Raw genomic sequence first — 18,922 nt, 5'->3', positions numbered from 1 at the left:
TTACTACTCTACCCTCTCTTCCTTTCTGGCTCGACTCACTTGATCTTTTCTTTTCCCTTTCCCCTCTTCTATCTTCCCCTCTCCTCTTCTTACCTTCCTTTTCCTTCCTTTTTTTCTTTTTCACTAAAATCCCCCTCTCTCTGCCCCCGTCATCGCAGGGACTTGCTTTATCCACAACCCTGCTTTTATTTTCTTTTGGGTGGGTGGGCAGTCGTTCTTTGCTCCCTTCCCTCTCCTCTTCTTCCCTGTGACCGAGACCCTCCCACAACTGCTGCTTCTTTCGTCATTCCCCGGAGGAACGACTGCCCACACAATCGCCGGGCGGCTATTCCTCCCAGTTGCATTGTGCCCTCCATCACTTTCCAGAAACCCCTCTTGGTTCTCTGCTTATTTTTTTTTTTTATTTTCTTTTCTGGTTCTTGTCGTTCCCTCCTTCGTCTGATTGTCCATTTTCCATTTCGACTTTTATCCATGTCGCCGTCGTTGCTTCCCGTTGACGTTTATCAATAACAATCCTTGACGCCTCCGTATCACTGACAACATCTTCTAAAGAGGCAACAGTTCTCTTGCGGCATTCCTTGGTATGTTCCCAGTCTCGGACCTTGTTGGGACCCCTCTATGAATGGCTTTCGTCCCATCGTTCTATCATCATCTGCTGCTGCGTCTCCCCTGGTTCTCTTACAACCGCCGGTAGCTCTCTTGGTTTCATTTCACGCTGGCCGATCGTCATTCTGGTTTCACCCTCCTTGCAGCTGTGCTTGCCTCTACCATCGAAGGTCAACATAAGCTGAAACATGGAAGCTGATTGTCCTCTGTCCAAAAGGTCATTTGCGCTGGTAGCAAGTGCGACTCTATCTTGTCTTCCTCGGGCTGGCTGCAATACTTGTGCTACGGCTACATTATTTGCGCCAGCGATCTATAGCAGCTGCGATCCTGAGAGGGTGTCCCCTTTCAAACGCAGGTGTACCTCCTCATCACCCTCCTCTCCGGGCCTCACAATGCCTGTGCAAACAAGCTCACCGTCAGCCCCGGATTCGTTCCCTTCTTTTATGTCTGTGTTTGGGAGGTCACCCGAGTTTCCCGACACGAGGGACCGAACTTCACTCGTCAAACCACTTAGGGTTCCGACCAATGTCACAGTCAACACATCGCGACGCCCACTTCCCTTTCAGCATCGCGAAAGTATATCATCGATGACATCAGGCTCCACTGATTCATCCCCCACCACTACCATCTCCACATTCGATCCTCCTTCGGCCGTGGACACTTCCCCGAGCTCCTCGCCCGAATCCCCGTCATCGATGCCGTTATCATACCCTACATTTATGCCAGTTGCTCACAAGGCCGAGTGCCAACCGCACTCGGCGGCTCCAACCACCGAATCGAAACCGTCAACCGAAAGCCAAAATGTCGCACGGCCCGACTCCCCCGGCAGGCGCGCCCGCAACCTCAAGAACCTTTCTCTGAGGATGCCTCTTCCGTCGCAAGGATCGCGCCCACCTATCGCAACGGCTTCTGTCGTTGAAACCACCTCTCAACACCATCTTTCTGCCCCGCCTTCCCCAATCCATGTACCCCCAAAGGGCATGCGCCGCAAGCCCGCCAATCTCACGATACGCACTCCCGGGTTTGATCGGTCATTTTCTAGCAACGGTAACGATGTGCCGCCCACTCCGCACGCTTTGCGCCACACCGAGTCCTCACCGTCCCTCACTTCGGTGTTCTCCCCATCCTTCGGCCCGAAGGGTGGCATGCAACTACCCCGACCCATGACCCATCATGGCGCACGGCGACCGTCGGGCGCGTCGGAGAGCAACCTCTCCCCTCTGCAGACTGTGCCCGACGAAGGATCGGGAGTGCTGCATGAGTTGGAAGAGGAGGATGATCATCTTGACTCGAGAGAGTCGACGCGGCGCAGCGAACGAGGCTATCCGAATGGACCGATCCAAATCTATGACTCCGGCGTCTTTCTGTACCTGGAGCCGACCGCGCAGGAAGCTTCGCAATTCGATGTGGTTGTAAACGTGGCAAAGGAGGTGGCCAATCCGTTCACCGCGACTGCTGGTAGCACTGGTACGGTCGTCAGCACCCTGCGCAATGGATCGGCAAGTACCAAGCGAATGTCGACTGGAGAACCGTGGACAGCCATTTCCGAAGCGTCCTTCAAGTCTGCCTTCGAATACCCTCCCAATGACGAATCGTCGCCTGCCACCCCCCAGAACAACTCGTCTGGACCGGAATACGTTCATGTCGGTTGGGACCACAACTCCGAGATTCTGGAGGATCTTTTCCCGCTTTGCGAGTTGATCGATTCTCGGATCTCTGAAGGGAAAAAGGTGCTCATCCACTGCCAGCTTGGTGCTAGCCGATCGGCATCGTTGGTGATCGCCTATGGTCTCTTCAAAAACCGGCATCTGGATTTCAACTCGGTCTACGAGCTTGTTAAAGAACGTAGTCGCTGGGTTAGCCCCAACATGAGTCTGATATATCAGCTGACAGACTTTCGTTCGCGGCTCCTCCGCGGCAAGCTCTCGAAAGCGGCTCCGGAGGAGTGGTTTGTCGGGGGCCCGCGCAGGTGCTCCGAGCCTCAGCCACCACAAACGGCCAGAACAGATATTTCGGAAGCCAGCACGCCGGGTTTCCTTAGTGGCAGCTCGGATGCGGAGCAAGCTTCGTCTAACGGCCTTTCGCAGGCGTCGATGAGCTCTCTTTCGGTGTCCTCCACAAATCAGACGACGCCTCTGTCGATAGAAAACCTCGGCTTCTCTCAGTCACTATCCCACAAGCGCAGCTTGTCTCCCCGGCCACTGCCTTTCCGGCAGGCTACGTATCACCTGGGGCCGACTGGCAAAACTTTACAATCCGAATATACTGCGCCTTCGTGGCGTCCCGAAGGTGGGCCATGTTCTCTGGCCAAGACGGATGTCTTCGTGCAAGACATGCCAGATGGAATGAACTCCCTTTTCTCCCCGAGAACCACCGGATTTCTGGCCCCGCCTCTTTCGCGTTCTATTGCCGACTGCCTCGACGACGATGGTCCCCACGGGCTACGGTTCGGGTCGCGAGTTGCAGACCCTCGATCACCGCCTCCCGGCAATGAGCGCCTGATCATGAGGAATATTGATGAGTTTCTGTAATTCTGCCATAATGTCCAAGACAGATTGTCTTGAGGACGGGCTTCCGGGAGCTACGTCCAAGAAATGATTCCATGACCATATACACCCTTTTGAGGTTTACTCGTGTTGACCTTGTCCCATCTCTACAGCCTTTCATTCAAGATCTATTCGATCTGCCTTCATTCTTTTTCTTTTTCAGCTGTGGTGGCAATTTTTCTCATTTCTCCCTTTCCATTCTTCATCTTCTTCATTTGATTCTTGATGACTTGATGACCAAAGCGGGCTTTACGGTCGTTATTTCTTTCGTTCATACATCTGCCAATGTGCAATTTCATTCCCTTGGTCAACCAGCGGTCCATGTTGCATTCAAGGCCGTGCGTCGACATTGCATGCGTTTGGTCAACCGGCGTCCTGGGTGTTACAAAAGATGATAAAAGGCGGCGAAGAGTTGCCTGGTAACTTGTAATATTATTCCTGTTCGTTTCTGATGCACCCCGTGTATTCGTCCACTCATTCTGTGTTGTCGATATTTGGCATTTCAGCTGCGAAATACCCTGGGGCTAGTGATTGAATCAAGTTTTCAGCAAGAACTTTATCCGCAGTAATAATTGTAAGTGTATCCAGTAGTAGTTCGGAGTAGTTAGTTACTTTGTAGTAGCGGGTTTTCAGCGGGCCGAGTGCCGAGCGGCTGGCGTTGAAACGTCATGCGGGTTTGTGAGACTTGCGAAATTTCGACACAGCCAATCTTGCCTCCAGATTAGAATACAAGAACACCACAGCTTGAAACTATGGCCGACGACAGCCATCCGGCGCATCTCTCGCCTAGCGAACTCGGCACAAAAGACTAGTAAGTATAGCAGCCAGCATCCATCCGGAGAGATGATGATAGCAAACGAAGTTTTCCATCTACCCCGCTACCCCTCATAATCCATAACATCAATTCTACCACCATATCTACACCAGCAATTCAAACTCGCTCCCCTTTACTAACATAATGTTATAATCAATGATCATAGCTGGGAAACCTTCTACGCACGCACCCTCTCCCACCTCTCCACAAAACACAACACTACCACCACCACCGCCAAACCTACTCCCAATACCACAAAGCCCAATGCCTCCGAAGAAAATACTGATGAAGAAGACGAAGAAGACGACGTAGACGATGACTCCGACCCCGGCACATCCTGGTTCTCGGAACACAATGCCCCGGATAAAGTGCTGCAGTTCTTGACGGATGAGGAGTTTCCGCTTGCGCCGGTTAATACACTCACAACCTCCGATAATGGTGGTGAAAATGGTGATAGTGATCAACCTAGTATCCTCGACCTCGGCACCGGCAACGGGAGCATGCTCGCGCTATTAAGAAAAAGAGGCGGGTATAAGGGCCCCATGGTGGGGATTGATTACTCCATTCGGAGTGTGGAGTTGGCGAGGGAGTTGCAGAGGTTGAGGATTCATTCGGCTTATTTGTCGGATTCTGAAGACGAAGATGGATCTGATGCTGAGGGTGAGAGTAAAGGTGAAGGTGAAGGTGGAGATACGAATATTCGGTTTGAGGAGTGGGATATTTTGCATAATACTATCTCTACTTCTGGGGATGGAAAGGGCAAGGTTGATTGGTTCCCGTATGATAAAGGCGGGTTTGATATCGTGCTTGATAAGGGCACGTTTGATGCTGTTTCGTTGTCCGATGAGGTTATTCCTGATGCTGATGCTCATGCGTCATCTGGGAAGACGATCCAGAGGAGAGTGTGTGAGAGATATCCCGGGATTGTGAAGGGGTTGGTAAGAAAGGGTGGGTTTGTCGTTGTGACTAGTTGTAATTGGACGGAGGAGGAACTTGTTACTTGGTTTACTTCTTCTGCTGGCGAGGAGGATAAGTTGGTGGTTTGGGGACGCGTTGAGTATCCTCGGTTCCGGTTTGGGGGCAGAGAAGGTCAGGGTGTTTGTACGGTGTGTTTTCAGAGGGTATAATCTTGTTTCTATCTTAGATAGTATTCTGTTTATTATAGACTTGGATAGTTGGTATAGAAATGATTGGTCTATGTCTGTCTTGGCTCGCTGCTTGTTGTATGTATCTATGCTATGTCATTGTCGTTAATCATGGCGCATTCATCCATCCATCCTTACGGCAATGATGGTAGTCTACTCATCTCTCTTCTTCAAAAGTGCAATCACACACCACCGTCTCCTATTCTCCGGCCCCTCGCCCTCCCTCTGCGCCATCCACTCGCGACGCACCTCGCGTCCATCCTCATAGCCCGAAACTAAATCCCGCTCGTAGATCCGCTCAATCTCCAATCCCGCCTGCACCGCCGTCTCGAAAAAGCCCGCGACAATCGCCCGCCCCGTATGAAATCCAGACACCACCCAGACGCGGCCGCCAGGGGCAAGGAACCAGCACATCGTGCGCGCGAGGTTCTCGTGCTGTGAGCGCATCCAGTAGCAGTCTGCGGCGATAATACGGTTGAAGCTGGCCTTGTTTTGCACGGCCCAGGGGTCGGTTTCCAAGGTGCCCCATTCGTGCGGTTGGATTGTCACGGTCGTGGAAGTCGATGACACCTTGGGTGAGCGCAGGTTGTGGTCGAGGTTGAATTTGATGGCGCCTGACAAGGCGGGGGAGGAAGGATGGTCGGTTGTTGTAACGGTGGATGCTTGGGCGAGTGCGCAGACGACGGATGGTAGTGCGGCGCCTGAAGGAACTCGTTAGTATTTATGTATGTGTGGTGATAATTTACGAGTATTCTTTTCTAAGGGAAAGTGTAGACAGGCAAGAAAGGTATACTGACCAGCGCCTAATTCCAACACCCTCTCCCCCTTCACCCTCCACATGGCAACCTCATCCGTGCTCTTCAACTGTCCACTAGCTTCCAACTCATCTGCCTTCTCCACTCCCTCGGCAACAACCATGGCCGCACTCCAGAGGAAATGTGCAAACAGCTTTCGGCCCTCTTCGATCTGAGTGACCTGGCCATCAGGGCGGGGCAACCCCTCTGCTATCTCCTGGGAGCGCTTGTCGCTCTGGCCCGGGTACGAGGGCACCATGATTTCGAGATCGCCATAGCGCGGAGACGAGTAGAGGAGATGCTGGCCTGGATTACCGTGGAAAGAGGGCGCATCATCTGGGAACAGGTGTGGAAGGAATGCGGCGAAAAGGTCTTCGGAAGATTCATCCGAGTCGGCTTCAGTCTCGGGGTCGGCGAAGTCGGGACGAGGGGCAGAGTCGGAGTCAGAGTTGGGGAGGGGATGTCGACGAGGGAGAGGGCGAAGGCGCGAGTACAGCATTTCTGCTTGGGTCTTATCACAGTGACTCTTCTCAATAGTTTTCTGGGAGGGGCGCCTGAGGGGGAAAAAAGAGGAGTTTGAAGTGGCTCTACTATAGACTTCACGGTGGGAAAATGATTGGTGTATCCACTGCCGCCACGGCCAATCGGAGAGAGCCGTGCCTGAAGTATAGGGCCGTCCCTTTTTTCGGAGGGTGAAGAGACTTGACTATCCATGGATACTCGGTGATGATGTGCAAGGTGGAGAGCTACGGTGCGGGTTTTCTGAATATTCTAGAGGCGCGATGAAGATTAGCTTTTCGCTGTCCGGAGAATTACTGAGGCTAGTCTACTGGTCCAGTCGAGCATAACTAGATCGTAGAAGTTGGTCAGCTAAGTACTTCGTAGCTAGCTATACGTTGTTGAATACCAACAAGAGGGGGCTTGCAGTCTAGCGTCTAGCCATCAGACATCCTCATTACCATTCCTTGTTATTGTATAAGCGAGGGTGGAAGGCATCTGATGCACCCGCAGCAACGGCCGCATCTCACACTGCGCGTCTACGGAGGAGAACAAGTGACTCTCCTCCGTTGGATCGAATCAACGGAAATCCTCAGGCCCGATCGACAAGCCGATCCTGACTTGATGCTTACCTTACTTTACTAGCCGTTCTCTTTCCATGTACCTGACCAACGCTCGTGGTAACTTTCCTGCAGAAAGTATCGCGTATCACAGGTCAATGGATCGGTCGGATGCTACTCCAGACTACAGCTGATGCTCCGAGCAGGTCAGCCCACGTTCTGCTGAAACTTTTCATACCACCACCTGCGAAACTAAGAACAGATATCACCCCATACCTGTTTGAGGTGCTTCTATGGGACCTGTCGTTAACGTGGCTGTATGGTATAAAGATACCCGATTGTGTCCAGATTCCCCGCTCGGTCGAGATCACAACGGTTAGAGGTCTAGCTTCTTATTCTTCGCCCAACTACTCCCTCAATTGCAATCGAATAGGGATCCTGGTTGTTGACCTGTCAACGCGACGTGTTTTGTTCAGAGCCACATCGTCAATCGCGAGGCACGGATCACCCTACGCTGGTGGCATTGTTACCCATCGGAATCGTTGGCAACCGTGTCTGCCTTCCATGTCTGCAGTGCCCTTCAAAGGATAAAGTTTATGCGAAATCGGAGCTGCTCGTTGGGTATGCTGTGAGAGAGCCAAGTCAGCACCGATTGATCAGCTCATGCATCACCTATTGACATGGTCCGTCCGACAGAGTAATAACAGAGGTTGACGCGTTGTTAATGACCAGGGGCGTCTCGTCAAGTCTTGCGATGGGGAAATAAAGGCGCCCTCTTATTCCTGAGACCTTTCAGAGTCAGGATGCCAGAACAAAGGTGGCCAATCGTGACTGCAAGTGTAGGGACGCGCAACGGACAAAGGAGTAGGTCATTCTCAAAGGCGTCACTATATAGAGAGCTAGATACTTTGTAAGTGCAGCGCACCACATCCCGATCGCTAGTCAGATAGTGAGTAGTTTGTAGCTAATTATCGGCTAGTTAAGTTGTCCTCTGATAAACCCCCCTCGACACGCCAGGCACATTCCTATTTGTAACAATGGGCGGCAATCGCTATCAACTGATTTGGGCCTCCTGACGGCGCTAGACCCGAGCAGGCAACTTGGCTGGGCTGCCATGGAGGGGGGTCTCGAGATAAGGCCGTGACCCCGTCATATTACATTACCGGTACTCCAAACCGGGTGGCAGTTCCCCGGTCCCTCTGCCAATCACCCGTATGGTACCGTTATCCGCAATGATGTCATCTCCCCACTTGCAGGCCCTAGACCGGTCCATGGCAGCGTAATAAATTACCGTATGGTCATGGCCATGGGGGGGCGGGCACCCCCGATCAGCGAAAGAAAGTGAGTGAGTGATTTTTGGTGGGAAGAGTAGTTAGTCAGTCAGTCAAGTCAGTCATCCATTCATTCAATGTACCACAATAGATCGATTACTGGCATTAGTTCCTCTGATACTTTGGGAGGGAGGGAAGGAAAATCATAATTGTCAGCTGTTGGATTTCTTTTCCTGTTCCTTCTTTTTTCGATCATTGTATCTTGAGACCTACAGAGTAGTATTCTTTAGTCTTTCATTCTTAGTTTTTTTCTCTAGGCTGTCTCAACTGTTTATTTAAAACGACAACAAGACAGGAAAAGAAACAAAAGAAAAGATGAGAGAAAAAAAAAGTTTTTGGGAAAAAGAAAAATGTCTGGGGTGTCACCATCCATACCAGAACTGGTGGGCTGCTTGCTGAACGGATGATCAGTCCAACAGGTGACGACGGACTGGGAACTACACTTGTCCTTTTGCGACAGTTTCCCAGAAATAGTAGACAGCAGCCAAAAAAGCAAGACATCCAAGCAGAAACATTCCATGAAAGCTCTCCGCGGATTGATCACCTTCTGGACCATTCTTGTTATTCTATTTTCCTTCTTTTTTCTTTCTCTTTGTAATCGTGTTTTTTTAATTTTTTTTATCTTCAATGTTTTCTTCAATGAAACCCTCCAAGGCACTGGTTGATATCATCCATCCATCCAGACCTGGGTCTCCCGTTCCCTCCAGTCCACTTCTCGGAAGCCCCATGCGGGTGGAGCAAATCACATCACTTGCCTGATTGTTCTTGTTTCTTGCTGGTCGCCGGTTAGTCAGGAACCAGGGCAAACCCTGACCAGGATGGTGAGAGAAGAAAAAAGAAAAAAATGATAATAATAAGCAGAAGATCCTGAAGGAATTGCAATCCTAAATTCTACAAAGTAAGATGTTCGTCAGGTTGACTGCAAACCAGCGGCGATGATTAATTATTTTTTATTTTAGTGAATTTGCCCGAAGCTGACGGATAAGCTGAATGGCGAAATTAAATGGAGCACCTTTGCCAGTGTCTGATCGCCCGAACCCCCGCATTGCTCAAGGCCAACTCCTGAACTTGGACTAGCGAACCCAAAAAGGGCCAATTTCGAAAATGGGCAACCCCCCGCAAAATTAAAAAAAAATGGGAAGGTAGGGAGTAAAAATTACCTTAAAATATTTAGATCAATACGGTCCATATCGTCATCCATCATTGGATTTAGTAGATTTCCGGTATTTCTGTAAAGTAGCAGTAATCGTACAATGGCCTCACCCAATCAAGGGCTGTAATCCGTCCCGGCCAGACGGCCTCGTGCTGCCATCCAATCCGTTCATCTTTGCATCGCCCTGCATCTTTTTTTGTAAACCACTCACTAGTAAGTTAGTAACAGTAGCTGTTTAGTCGTGACTGTCTCTCTGTCTGTCTCCTCTTTCTCCTCTTTTTGTCTCTCTGTCTCTCTCTCTCTCTAACTTTCCCTCCCTCTCGCTCTCTCTTGTACTTCTTCCCCTTCCATCTTCCACTTCTACGTCCACCTCTACTTCACTCTTCCCCCTTCTTCTCTTTCTATTATTCACTTCTCTCCTCTTTCATTGATCCACCGATCTTTTCCTCCCTTTATCTCAATCCATCTCGCCTCCCATTGACTCACCCCCCTCTCCCAATTGCCCCCGTGATTGACTGCTTGCTTGTGCTTGGGTCCTGAACCTTTTTACCCTTAGCTCGCAGGTACCTGGTCGCCCGCTCGTATCCCTGGGATTCGCCTACCAGTTAAACTAGCTTTCCAACCGTCTCTCTCTTTCTCCTCTTTCCTTTCTTTCGCCTCTTTCTTCCTTTTTTTTTTTTTTTTATTCTTCCTCTCCAGCTTCCAACCTCTCCCACCACCAGCTGTCTACCAGCAACCAACACTCCGCATCGATTACTCATTTTCCATTGCTCGTCACAAAAAAGGGCATTCATCGAATTGTAGGCCTGAGAGTCCACGTACTCAAAGATGGCCTCATTCAAGGTAACACTCCAGCTTCCATTCCAACGGGCACTCCGGCTATAGTCATGCGTGGATTAAATCACCACTCTTTCCCAGTGGGTCAGGCTAACACGATCATACTTATCTCTTAGGAATTGTCCCTTTCCCGTCCGCTCCCCCAACATAACTCCCGTCACCATTCTCACTCCATCTCCCTCGGTGCCGTCAACTCCAATTTCCGGGTGACTCGCCGCAAGAGCGTTACTACTGCTGCCGCCGCAAATGCTGCCGCCGCCGCGGTCGCGGCGTCATTGAAAGAGGCTCCGGGCGATGGGACGGGGATTACGATGCCCTCCCATCGGCGCGGGAGCCGGAAGGGTCTAGAGTCCAGCTCGGTCGGAGCCCCCTCCGGTTTCGGCTCTTATCTTTCACGAAGCATCAATAGTCCCAGCCAAGAACCGCCGGTCGCTCGCAAGACATCACCCAACCAGGCCAACGATGCATCGTCAACAGGCCCGACAAATGCAGATGCCAATAACCCGAACTCCAAGCCGGTCAGCACTAAGAATCGAAACAGACGGGCCAGCGAAGGATCGCACCTGGTCAAAGGCGAAGGGAAGCGTACCATGGCAGATCTTCGCTGCGATCGTTGCGGGAAAGGGTATAAGCATGGCAGCTGCTTGTCCAAGCATATGTGTGTATCCTCCCCCCATGCCATCCTGCCGTCTGGCTCGGTCCGGAGCAATGCGCCATGTCGGCTCTGTGCAAGGTCGCCCTCGTGGTCATCCAGCTCCCCTTTATCTCCACCTCTCCTCTCCTCCTTTCTACCTCTCTCTTGCCATGCTGGGACGCAGTGGGTTGACGTTTTATGGAACTTAGGTGGGAACACGACCCTGCATGGGCAATTACCTCGAAGCTTTTGATCTCCAAACATCAGCAGGTCCAGTTGCTGGAGGCTGCCTCCGTTCTGGTCACTATGACTCAGGATGGCCCGGAGGAGAACGGAGAGGCCGAGTCGGATCTTTCATCCGCGTCACCAGATGCGTCGTCGGAGCTTCGGGACGGCCTCAGCTCAGCTGAAACGACCCCGCCTCCGATGGATGAAGATGATGATGACGACGACGAAGATATGTCTGTCGAACCGGCGACGATGGACAAGCGGTACAGCGCTGGCAACCTGTCAGCTCACTTTTCGCATTCCTACCAGTCCGGTCCCTCGAGCTCCTTCACCAGCAGTGCTCCATGGGCGTCACCAGCGTTTTCGCATTTCCGCCATTCCAGCATCGACACCCGCCCCTCCACCGCAGAAGCCAAGCTGCACGAAGACGATGAGGCCGATTTAGCTGCTGCCATCGGACTTTGCAACTTTGGAACCCCGCGCATGGGGCCACAGCAAATGTCGCCGAGCGTGCCGCCGGTGCCTCCACTCCCTACCCGCTACTTGGATCAAGCCAGCTCCGTCGACAACCATGGCCGTAGCCTGGATCAATCGAGAACAGGTGCTACCGATGTGGCTTTCTCCAGCCCCGCACCGAACTTCCTCTCGCTGTCCTTTAACCCCTCCTTGTCCTACAAGGTGTCCGATGAGCGAGAAGTGAGAACCGGCAATGCTGACCGTGCCAAGCGGCAGCATCGCAACGCGGACGTCGACTTCGGAAGCCGGCCTACACAGGCAGACGATGATGATGACGGCGTCTTCGGCCGAATGGAAGAGTAGAATGACGGCTCACGTTCGTCTAGACTCCCTCCTTCCCACCCTCCGGATCTTCATTTTCATTCTGGTCAGCCTTGGATCGCTGGCCAGACCGCTGTATTGCAGCCATCACTTGATGACATGTACGAGCTTTGCGCGACTTCTGTAAATGCTGGTTATTATTTTTGACTAGTTGCGTTGAAACTGGAGTTGGAACACCCCCTTTTGCATGTATGCCAGTTTACCCCAGGATTTGTATACCTCGGCCAGGTTGACCGAACAAGGTCCGCCGACCCACCCACACACAATGTCCGTTTATACCAATTTCATTTGTCGTTTGGAATTTTTTGTACCTATTAGGTCGCTGCATCCTCGTATCAGACGTCAAGGTGTCTTTGCATATCTTTTTCTTGGTCCCTCGTGCCGGTTTCATTCCCTTTCTTTTTTCCCTATCTTTCCCCCCTTATACTATATCTCGGTTATCATTACCGAACGTCATGATCTTGCATTGTCCATTTTTGGGATCCGGCTGAGGGTGCCGTGAAGGAGGGAAGTTCATCTTCTACATTCGATTTACGAATCAATCAATACAATACCAATAAATACGTCCATACGTGATGCGGGAATCATAGAGGCTCTTGTCGATTCATGACTGGCATCGTTTGTATATCTGTATTCTGCTGTCTACTGTTGTAGTGGTATTACTTCCTGAACTAGAAACATTCCTTTTGTAAGAAAGAAACTGTATTTTTAAATCCAATGCATGGTGCAGTAACTTTCATTGTTCATTCATCTGTTACTGTTCCTAATATAGAAACTGCGTCTTGAAACTGGAAGAGGCGCTTCGGTTGAATGTCAGCCTATCATGATAATCTGTGGCTAGCGACGTAAACTGAATGACAGTTTATCGGAAACAGAAAGTACTAAGTATAGAGTAAGTAACTTGATAGTAATTGACTACTAACTATCATATATGTATGTATGATATTACACCTTCATCCTGATGTATATTTCGCCGACCGACGCCAAACAAGTAAAAATAGAAAAACAAGCGAAGTCTTTCTCCCTTGAGAAGAGCTTCCCCAAAAAAGGCATATGTAAGAAGGCGAAAGAAAAGAAAAGAGGAGGGAGGAGGGAGTAAGGACAGTAAGAAAAAAGAAAATAGAATTTCATAGTGAGGAGTGGCGTGATGGCTGTGCGCGTGCGTCGTAGACTTTTGTAAACGCCGGAAGCCCAGACGAAAATTTCGGGAGATGATTATAATATGGTCAGAGAAGAGAAAGGAAGTGATGAATAGTCTGTATGTACGTGTTGGAGACCCCAGGACTCCGCTGGAATCGGGAAGAATATGAGTTCGAGAATGATAGGATTCTTCGTGTCGTCATGTTATGGTCCGTTCGGCGGGCCGCCGTTGGTGTCACCGAAGACTGGGAAATTATTCGACATATCCGCCCAGTCCCATTCGATGGTCATTGGCATTTGCCAAAGGTCTTGTGGGACGAAGGGTTGTTGGAAGGGTGCCAGAGGAGTATCGGGACTGGCTGTGAACGGTGCCTGATCGCCGAAGTTGACGCCTTCGAGGTTACCCGGGCTGAGCATTTCAAAGTCTGGTCCAAGGCTGGATAGACCGTGCATGCTGTCCTGAAGGTTCGTAGTGAAGCCGTTCGCTCCAGAGAGCGGCTGGCCTGGTGTAAAATTTCGTGTCTCATTAGGTATATTGGCTGTGGGCTGGTTCGGATTATTAGGGAACGAGGGAGATGAAAAGGGAACGGCCGAGGGTGGTTGCGGCGGCACTGAATCTGTTGGCTTCGCGGCTGGTGTAGCGGGTTGGCGACTTTCATCTGATGTGTGCCCCGGCGCATGCCGTGGTTGTTCGTCGGGAGCAGATTTGCGCTTCTTCTTCGAATGGCTGTCTCTTTCGGCTTTGTCAAGAACTACCTGGGCAATGCGTTCGAACTCGCCGCAGAGAGCAAGCATGCGCTTGACACTTCCGTTCGACTCGTCAGAGACAAGAGTAGACAGAAAGTTGACGACCACGTTCATCAATTTGACATCGGAGCGAGCCCGAGCATCATTGGGATTTTGCAGAATATTAGCAAATAAGGTAACAAGAGAGGAGACCGGATAATAAAGTATCAACCTGTTTTATGTTAGTTGTGAACCAGCAGTCCATTCAGCGCAGTACTCACCAGACACAGGCGAAATCGCCCTGGGGTATGTATTTGATAAGATTAATAGAGGCTCTTGCAGCCGTTACACAGAGAACTGCCGACAAGAATACTCTGGGATTCAACGGTCTGGCATTGAGACCTTGGATCGCGTAATTGGATAGTCGGCTCGTCCAGTAGCCATGGTGTACCGACATGCGGTGGATGGTAGTCAAGCAGTTGTAGTACGCAAAATGGAGCACAACAACGTGCAGTATAAGGGGCGTATGTGTTGTCTTGATTTCGTTTTCGGGTCGAAGTTCGACGGGAATGCTATCCTTCCATTCTTCAAGCTCTTTATCAAGATCTCCGATGGTGTTCAACAATTCGCCATCAGACTGTTTGGATGCTTTGGCGGAATAGAGTCGCTTGTACACTCGGCTTTCAATGATGGCGAAGCGGCACATGGATCTAAACAAGTTGAACTTTGTACCGTCCGATAATGGAACGTTGCCGATATTGTCGGGGGGATCGTCACTCGGTAACTCAACGTTCATGTCATCATCGTCTTGGACAGGTGGCCGACCGGACCGAAGACAGATACTATTTTAAACGTTAGATTTGTGATCGGTCAGATATCAGGGATGTGACTTACTCTTTGTCCAAGAGGTAAGCAATCCAAAACACTCGTTTCCGCTGTTCCACCTCCACCGGATTCAAGCCGAATCCAGAACCCCGTTTGTGAAGACCGATACTATGAGACAGTCTGATGGCAGCTGCAACCAGGAAAAAAGACGGCTGTGGGTTTGGTGTCCCTTGCAAGAAAAGCGACTACGGATCGATGAGCACTTAGACCATACCAAATTTACTTTTGAAGATCACTTACCATGCCGAGCAGCGCCTGAACACTTAGTAGATCCGTGTTCCGCATAGTAAGCTCAGTCAAAACAGCCATAGCGTTCTTCAAGTACAGCCAGGCCTTCTTGTCTTCCTCTTGAGGCACCAGGTTGCTCATAACTCGAAGCCGGTGCGAGATCGCCAGGACCACGTTGATACTAGCCCACCAGCCAGATCCCTCATACGGGTCCCGAGAATATTGGCGTTCCACCAAGTGCATGAAAGTCGGCTCGTGGAAGAGCGGGAACATACAGTTGAAGTTGGAAAAGAAGTCTCGAAAGAGAGACATGGCCTCTTCCTTGGGCGGCAATGGCTTGAACACGCGACGGGCGAAGATATCGCTGAATATCTCCGGCTTCCAGTACATCCATTTATTGTCGTCAATATAGGCAGAAGATATCATGTCTTGGAATGAAGTGTCGCCGGTCTTCTCGTTGACCCACTGGATACCTTTGGGAGAGAAGATGGAGAACCCCGAAGAGGACCCTGTCATTCATTAATCCCCGCTCATGCTGTAGATAACCAAAAGCACTCACCGATATAGCGCGTTTCTCCGCAATTGTTCGTCACCAACGAGCACATCATATCCGACAAGCCCTCTACCTCGGTTTCTGATTCCTTCTGTGATTCCGGCGACGTAGCAGCTGTATGCGGGCTAGATTGAGAATCCACACGGGGGGTGGAATGATGCGATGAAGTAGTTGGTTGCGATTGAGCGTTGGATTGAGGAGCATTGAATTTATTCGGACTTTTAGGACGACTAATCCCACCGTTTGCTAGCGATCGATCGGCCAGGCGTTTCTCCAGCGTTCCCAGATCGGTCTTTCCACCATCATCTTCGGACAGTAATCCCGAAAGACGGAGCAGCGACTCCATCCTTCCTAGCCGGTTTTCCAGTCCTTCGATATATTTCGCGCTATAAAAGAGAGGATCCGTTCAGTCAAATAGTTGTGTGAATCAGGAGACAAATGGAGTACATACCCCTTTGGCGGGTTCCGTTTCTTCTCGACCTGTGTAAACACACAATCTGTCTTGTAATTGATGCAGTGCGAGCACTTGGGCATTTTCCCATCACACTTGATCTTCTTCTTCCGGCACATATCGCATGCCTATGCGGCGAACAATCAGCGCGATAAACTCCCAGGAAACACTTCAAGCGCATCGCTATCGACTTACCCTGGCAATTCTTCGCCTCTTAGCATCATTGGTATCTTCTCCGGCGCCCATTGACTGCTCATCCTGGTAAGACATATTCTGATGAGCGGATGCCATCGGCGAACCATCTGGTCCATAGGCGCCATAGAATTGCGGCTGCTGATTCATGAGCATTGGCATGTCGAAGCCCATGCCATCGGGCGCTTCTCCGATGCCGTCCATCGTGACGTGGGGGCGAGGATCCAGCGACGTGCAAAGTATAGGAGCCTGCCTATGTGACGGAGTGGAGTCCCAGTCTAAGCGGGTATGCTTCGAGCGTCTTGGGCGATGCGGGGTTCGTCCCCGACGACGTCAACGGGCAGATGTGAAGTAGCGGCCGTTGGGGCGGGAAGGTGTCGCGAAAATCTAGATGCCGATAAGGAACGACTAGGGTGAGCTGGGTTTAGAGCCTGTAGTCGGTGGGGAAAACAAATAGGATTGAAGTAGTAGAAGGTAAAAGGGAGGAATTAGACCGTAAGGCAATGAATGATGGAATGGCTGAGGGAAGAAGTGTGGCTTACTCAATCAATCCAGTCTTTCCCCGATACAGGCACGTGGCGAGAGTCTAAGGACGATAAGGCAAAAAATGAAAGATTGGGGTAAAGAAAAGAAACGTAACGGAGATGATGTCAAAGCTTCATCAAGGGAAATGAGGGACTGAAGGGGATTGATCTGATCTGTCAGACAGATTTAACAATCCATCAGAAAATCATGGGGGCATGCCAAAGAAAAAAAAAATATGAGCACGATCGTCAGTCACAGCTCCTGGATGAAAGTTGAAGGAGTCATCGAGCTAACGAAGGTTCAACTGGTCACGTAACAGCTTTGCTGCCTTTTTGGCTTTGTCTACCCTAAAAGAGTAAGAAAGGGTAAGAAATGAGAAAAGAGTAGGTAAGCAAGCTTCGATACTGTTCCAGTCAAGACTTTGTTGTCCCTGAAACGGAGGTAAGTAGCGCTGCGGACGGACTTAAGAGGATCATCTACAAGATCGGCTGAAGTGTGTTGGAGTCTCTTGAGGTTTTTCAATCAATACTGTTACTATCCAGGGGCGGTTATCATCGCCTCGTATTCGCGTATCTGATAGTTCAATCTCCTTTAACTATCTACTCGGTATCGGCCATGCAGTGGTCTACAGCTTACTGTGACTCTCGTCGTTCCCCAGTCCTGGTCTACTTACTAGGATCCTATTTTCAAGACCCCGAGTTGACTAGTCCAGCACGGAATCTGATCCAACCGGGCTCCGTTTCTGGACGAATAAAAATGGGCAGGTGACGGATAGCTTTTTCTCCGAACAGTCCGTCCCGGCCGGCCTTGGCTTGGCAGTCTGGCTTTTTTCCTGAATTTCCTGGCGCCCATCGGTCTTTCGGACTTTGCCCAGTCCGGCGGCAGGGCCTTCCTTTCCTTTCTGCCTGAGTTGAGTTTAACCCCTGCTCCATGTTTCTTTCTCTGTCGGTGGGGTTCTGTCCATTTGGCATACTCTTCCCGCTTCAGATCGGGGGCGTTTTAGGCTGCCATCTTAGTGACGTTGTCTATTTACTGGCGATTTCAGGGGTGAAACCTTACGTAGTAGCCTGGATGAAACGTGGATACTATCTGATTGTCTAGCGCATGGGCATGTGAGTGAGTGCTTGGACAATCAATCACTCGTCTGCATTCGCCTAATCAAGTATGGAGCTGCGCTGGTTCTACACATCCAGTCACATTCGATGATGAGACTTGATTATACAGTATGGTTGAATCTACCAGTCTAGCACGCACTGTAGAGTTCACCCAGGGACTCCTATAGTAGATTTTCATGACATAACAAAGTCAGGTATTCTTCTGAAGTCTGCGACATGCCAACAGCATTGATAGACCATCTTTCCGGTGGTTGGTGCTTGCATGTCAACAAGCCTTGCTGAAGTGAACGTGAGAAAGATGGCCAAGATACCAAACGGAAGTTATATATTCAAGAGTGGCGATCTCATCAGGATATAGTAGACAATAGTACAAAGCCCCACGCAAGGAGCACGAAGACATATCTTTCATCTTCGGAAAAAGAAATCCCACCAACGCCTCGCTATGCTCACCCTAAGAAGAATCTCTTGTACAATAGAAGATACCTAAAGTATCCCGTGCATGTTCGTGTTTCCTCTCCCAATTCCACAAACGCCCCGAACTGTTCGTCGATGGAGGATCCGTGTCGGAAGAGCCTTAAGTGTGTTTGTCGAGGAACTCCTTGGCCTCGTTGATCTTGGTGGCCAGGTACGGGCTGCCACCACGATCGGGGTGGTTGAGAAGCATGAGCTGGCGGTGCTTCTTGCGGACCTTGTCCTTGTTGAGGGTACGCTCCCTGTATACTTGGTTAAAAATAGAGGAAAGTGGCGAGTGTAGAGAGGTTAAACGTACGGAAGCTCGAGGATCAAAGCGGCTTCACGGCGAGTCATGCGCTGCTCGAAACCGCTGTATACTAGTTAGTGATCTATAACGGAAACTCTGGAATTAACGATATATGACTAACCCCTTGTAGAAGGCCTTGCCCATGGCATTCACACCTCCCTTGGAGCGACGGTAGGCAACAAGACCGGCGCGACCCTGGCAGATAAGAAGTACGTATTAGCCTCCTGCCATCCGTCATGCAGATACAGGCCAGTTCCCAAGTCAGACTTACCAGGAAGGCCGCAGTAGCGACACCGAGACCGATAGCAATGGTAGACATCTTGAAACAGTCGAGCGACTAACTCAGCAGTAGACGGAGTGAGGG

The 18,922-nt window shown here is 50.5% G+C and overlaps 8 protein-coding genes across 8 annotated transcripts; 4 read left to right on the top strand and 4 right to left on the bottom strand.

Moving 5' to 3' along the window:
- Window positions 1-998: 998 nt before the first annotated feature.
- dspD (putative protein-tyrosine phosphatase) lies at window positions 999-3,137 on the top strand (the record flags this gene model as incomplete). Its single annotated transcript, XM_067620864.1, has 1 exon — window positions 999-3,137. The coding sequence occupies one exon, from the start codon at window positions 999-1,001 to the stop codon at window positions 3,135-3,137; it is 2,139 nt and encodes a 712-aa protein (XP_067480007.1).
- Window positions 3,138-3,904: 767 nt separating this feature from the next.
- ASPBRDRAFT_29681 (putative S-adenosylmethionine-dependent methyltransferase) lies at window positions 3,905-5,093 on the top strand (the record flags this gene model as incomplete). The annotated part of the gene is made up of 2 exons (XM_067622688.1): window positions 3,905-3,963; window positions 4,133-5,093. 2 exons carry the CDS (start codon window positions 3,905-3,907, stop codon window positions 5,091-5,093), a joined length of 1,020 nt encoding a protein of 339 aa, XP_067480006.1.
- A 171-nt stretch (window positions 5,094-5,264) lies between these two features.
- On the bottom strand, window positions 5,265-6,404 carry ASPBRDRAFT_195427 (putative nicotinamide N-methyltransferase; the record flags this gene model as incomplete). Its single annotated transcript, XM_067620863.1, has 2 exons — window positions 5,265-5,812; window positions 5,909-6,404. The coding sequence occupies 2 exons, from the start codon at window positions 6,402-6,404 to the stop codon at window positions 5,265-5,267; spliced, it is 1,044 nt and encodes a 347-aa protein (XP_067480005.1).
- Window positions 6,405-10,275: 3,871 nt separating this feature from the next.
- On the top strand, window positions 10,276-11,965 carry ASPBRDRAFT_54558 (putative C2H2 finger domain protein; the record flags this gene model as incomplete). Its single annotated transcript, XM_067627252.1, has 3 exons — window positions 10,276-10,290; window positions 10,401-10,942; window positions 11,128-11,965. The coding sequence occupies 3 exons, from the start codon at window positions 10,276-10,278 to the stop codon at window positions 11,963-11,965; spliced, it is 1,395 nt and encodes a 464-aa protein (XP_067480004.1).
- A 1,362-nt stretch (window positions 11,966-13,327) lies between these two features.
- atrR (transcription factor atrR) lies at window positions 13,328-16,362 on the bottom strand (the record flags this gene model as incomplete). The annotated part of the gene is made up of 7 exons (XM_067622687.1): window positions 13,328-14,081; window positions 14,131-14,691; window positions 14,744-14,919; window positions 14,975-15,471; window positions 15,522-15,901; window positions 15,967-16,094; window positions 16,162-16,362. 7 exons carry the CDS (start codon window positions 16,360-16,362, stop codon window positions 13,328-13,330), a joined length of 2,697 nt encoding a protein of 898 aa, XP_067480003.1.
- A 105-nt stretch (window positions 16,363-16,467) lies between these two features.
- ASPBRDRAFT_74658 (uncharacterized protein) lies at window positions 16,468-16,778 on the top strand (the record flags this gene model as incomplete). The annotated part of the gene is made up of 2 exons (XM_067629253.1): window positions 16,468-16,571; window positions 16,616-16,778. The coding sequence occupies 2 exons, from the start codon at window positions 16,468-16,470 to the stop codon at window positions 16,746-16,748; spliced, it is 237 nt and encodes a 78-aa protein (XP_067480002.1). The 3' UTR covers window positions 16,749-16,778.
- Window positions 16,779-17,314: 536 nt separating this feature from the next.
- Window positions 17,315-18,122, bottom strand: ASPBRDRAFT_673040 (uncharacterized protein). The gene has a single exon (XM_067628866.1). It carries the CDS (start codon window positions 17,652-17,654, stop codon window positions 17,370-17,372), a length of 285 nt encoding a protein of 94 aa, XP_067480001.1. The 5' UTR covers window positions 17,655-18,122; the 3' UTR covers window positions 17,315-17,369.
- Window positions 18,123-18,372: 250 nt separating this feature from the next.
- Window positions 18,373-18,877, bottom strand: pam18 (putative mitochondrial DnaJ chaperone (Tim14); the record flags this gene model as incomplete). The annotated part of the gene is made up of 4 exons (XM_067627251.1): window positions 18,373-18,511; window positions 18,568-18,621; window positions 18,680-18,753; window positions 18,830-18,877. The coding sequence occupies 4 exons, from the start codon at window positions 18,875-18,877 to the stop codon at window positions 18,373-18,375; spliced, it is 315 nt and encodes a 104-aa protein (XP_067480000.1).
- Window positions 18,878-18,922: the final 45 nt, after the last annotated feature.

Source organism: Aspergillus brasiliensis (genome assembly GCF_001889945.1).
Source record: "Aspergillus brasiliensis CBS 101740 unplaced genomic scaffold ASPBRscaffold_5, whole genome shotgun sequence".
NCBI lineage: Eukaryota > Fungi > Ascomycota > Eurotiomycetes > Eurotiales > Aspergillaceae > Aspergillus > Aspergillus brasiliensis.
Note: the sequence above shows the minus strand (reverse complement) of the source record. Positions and strands in the feature narration are given on the sequence as shown.

Bases quoted from the DNA above. Each gene is read 5' to 3' on its own strand.
- ASPBRDRAFT_673040 (XM_067628866.1), bottom strand. From the start codon at position 17,654: ATGCCAAATGGACAGAACCCCACCGACAGAGAAAGAAACATGGAGCAG.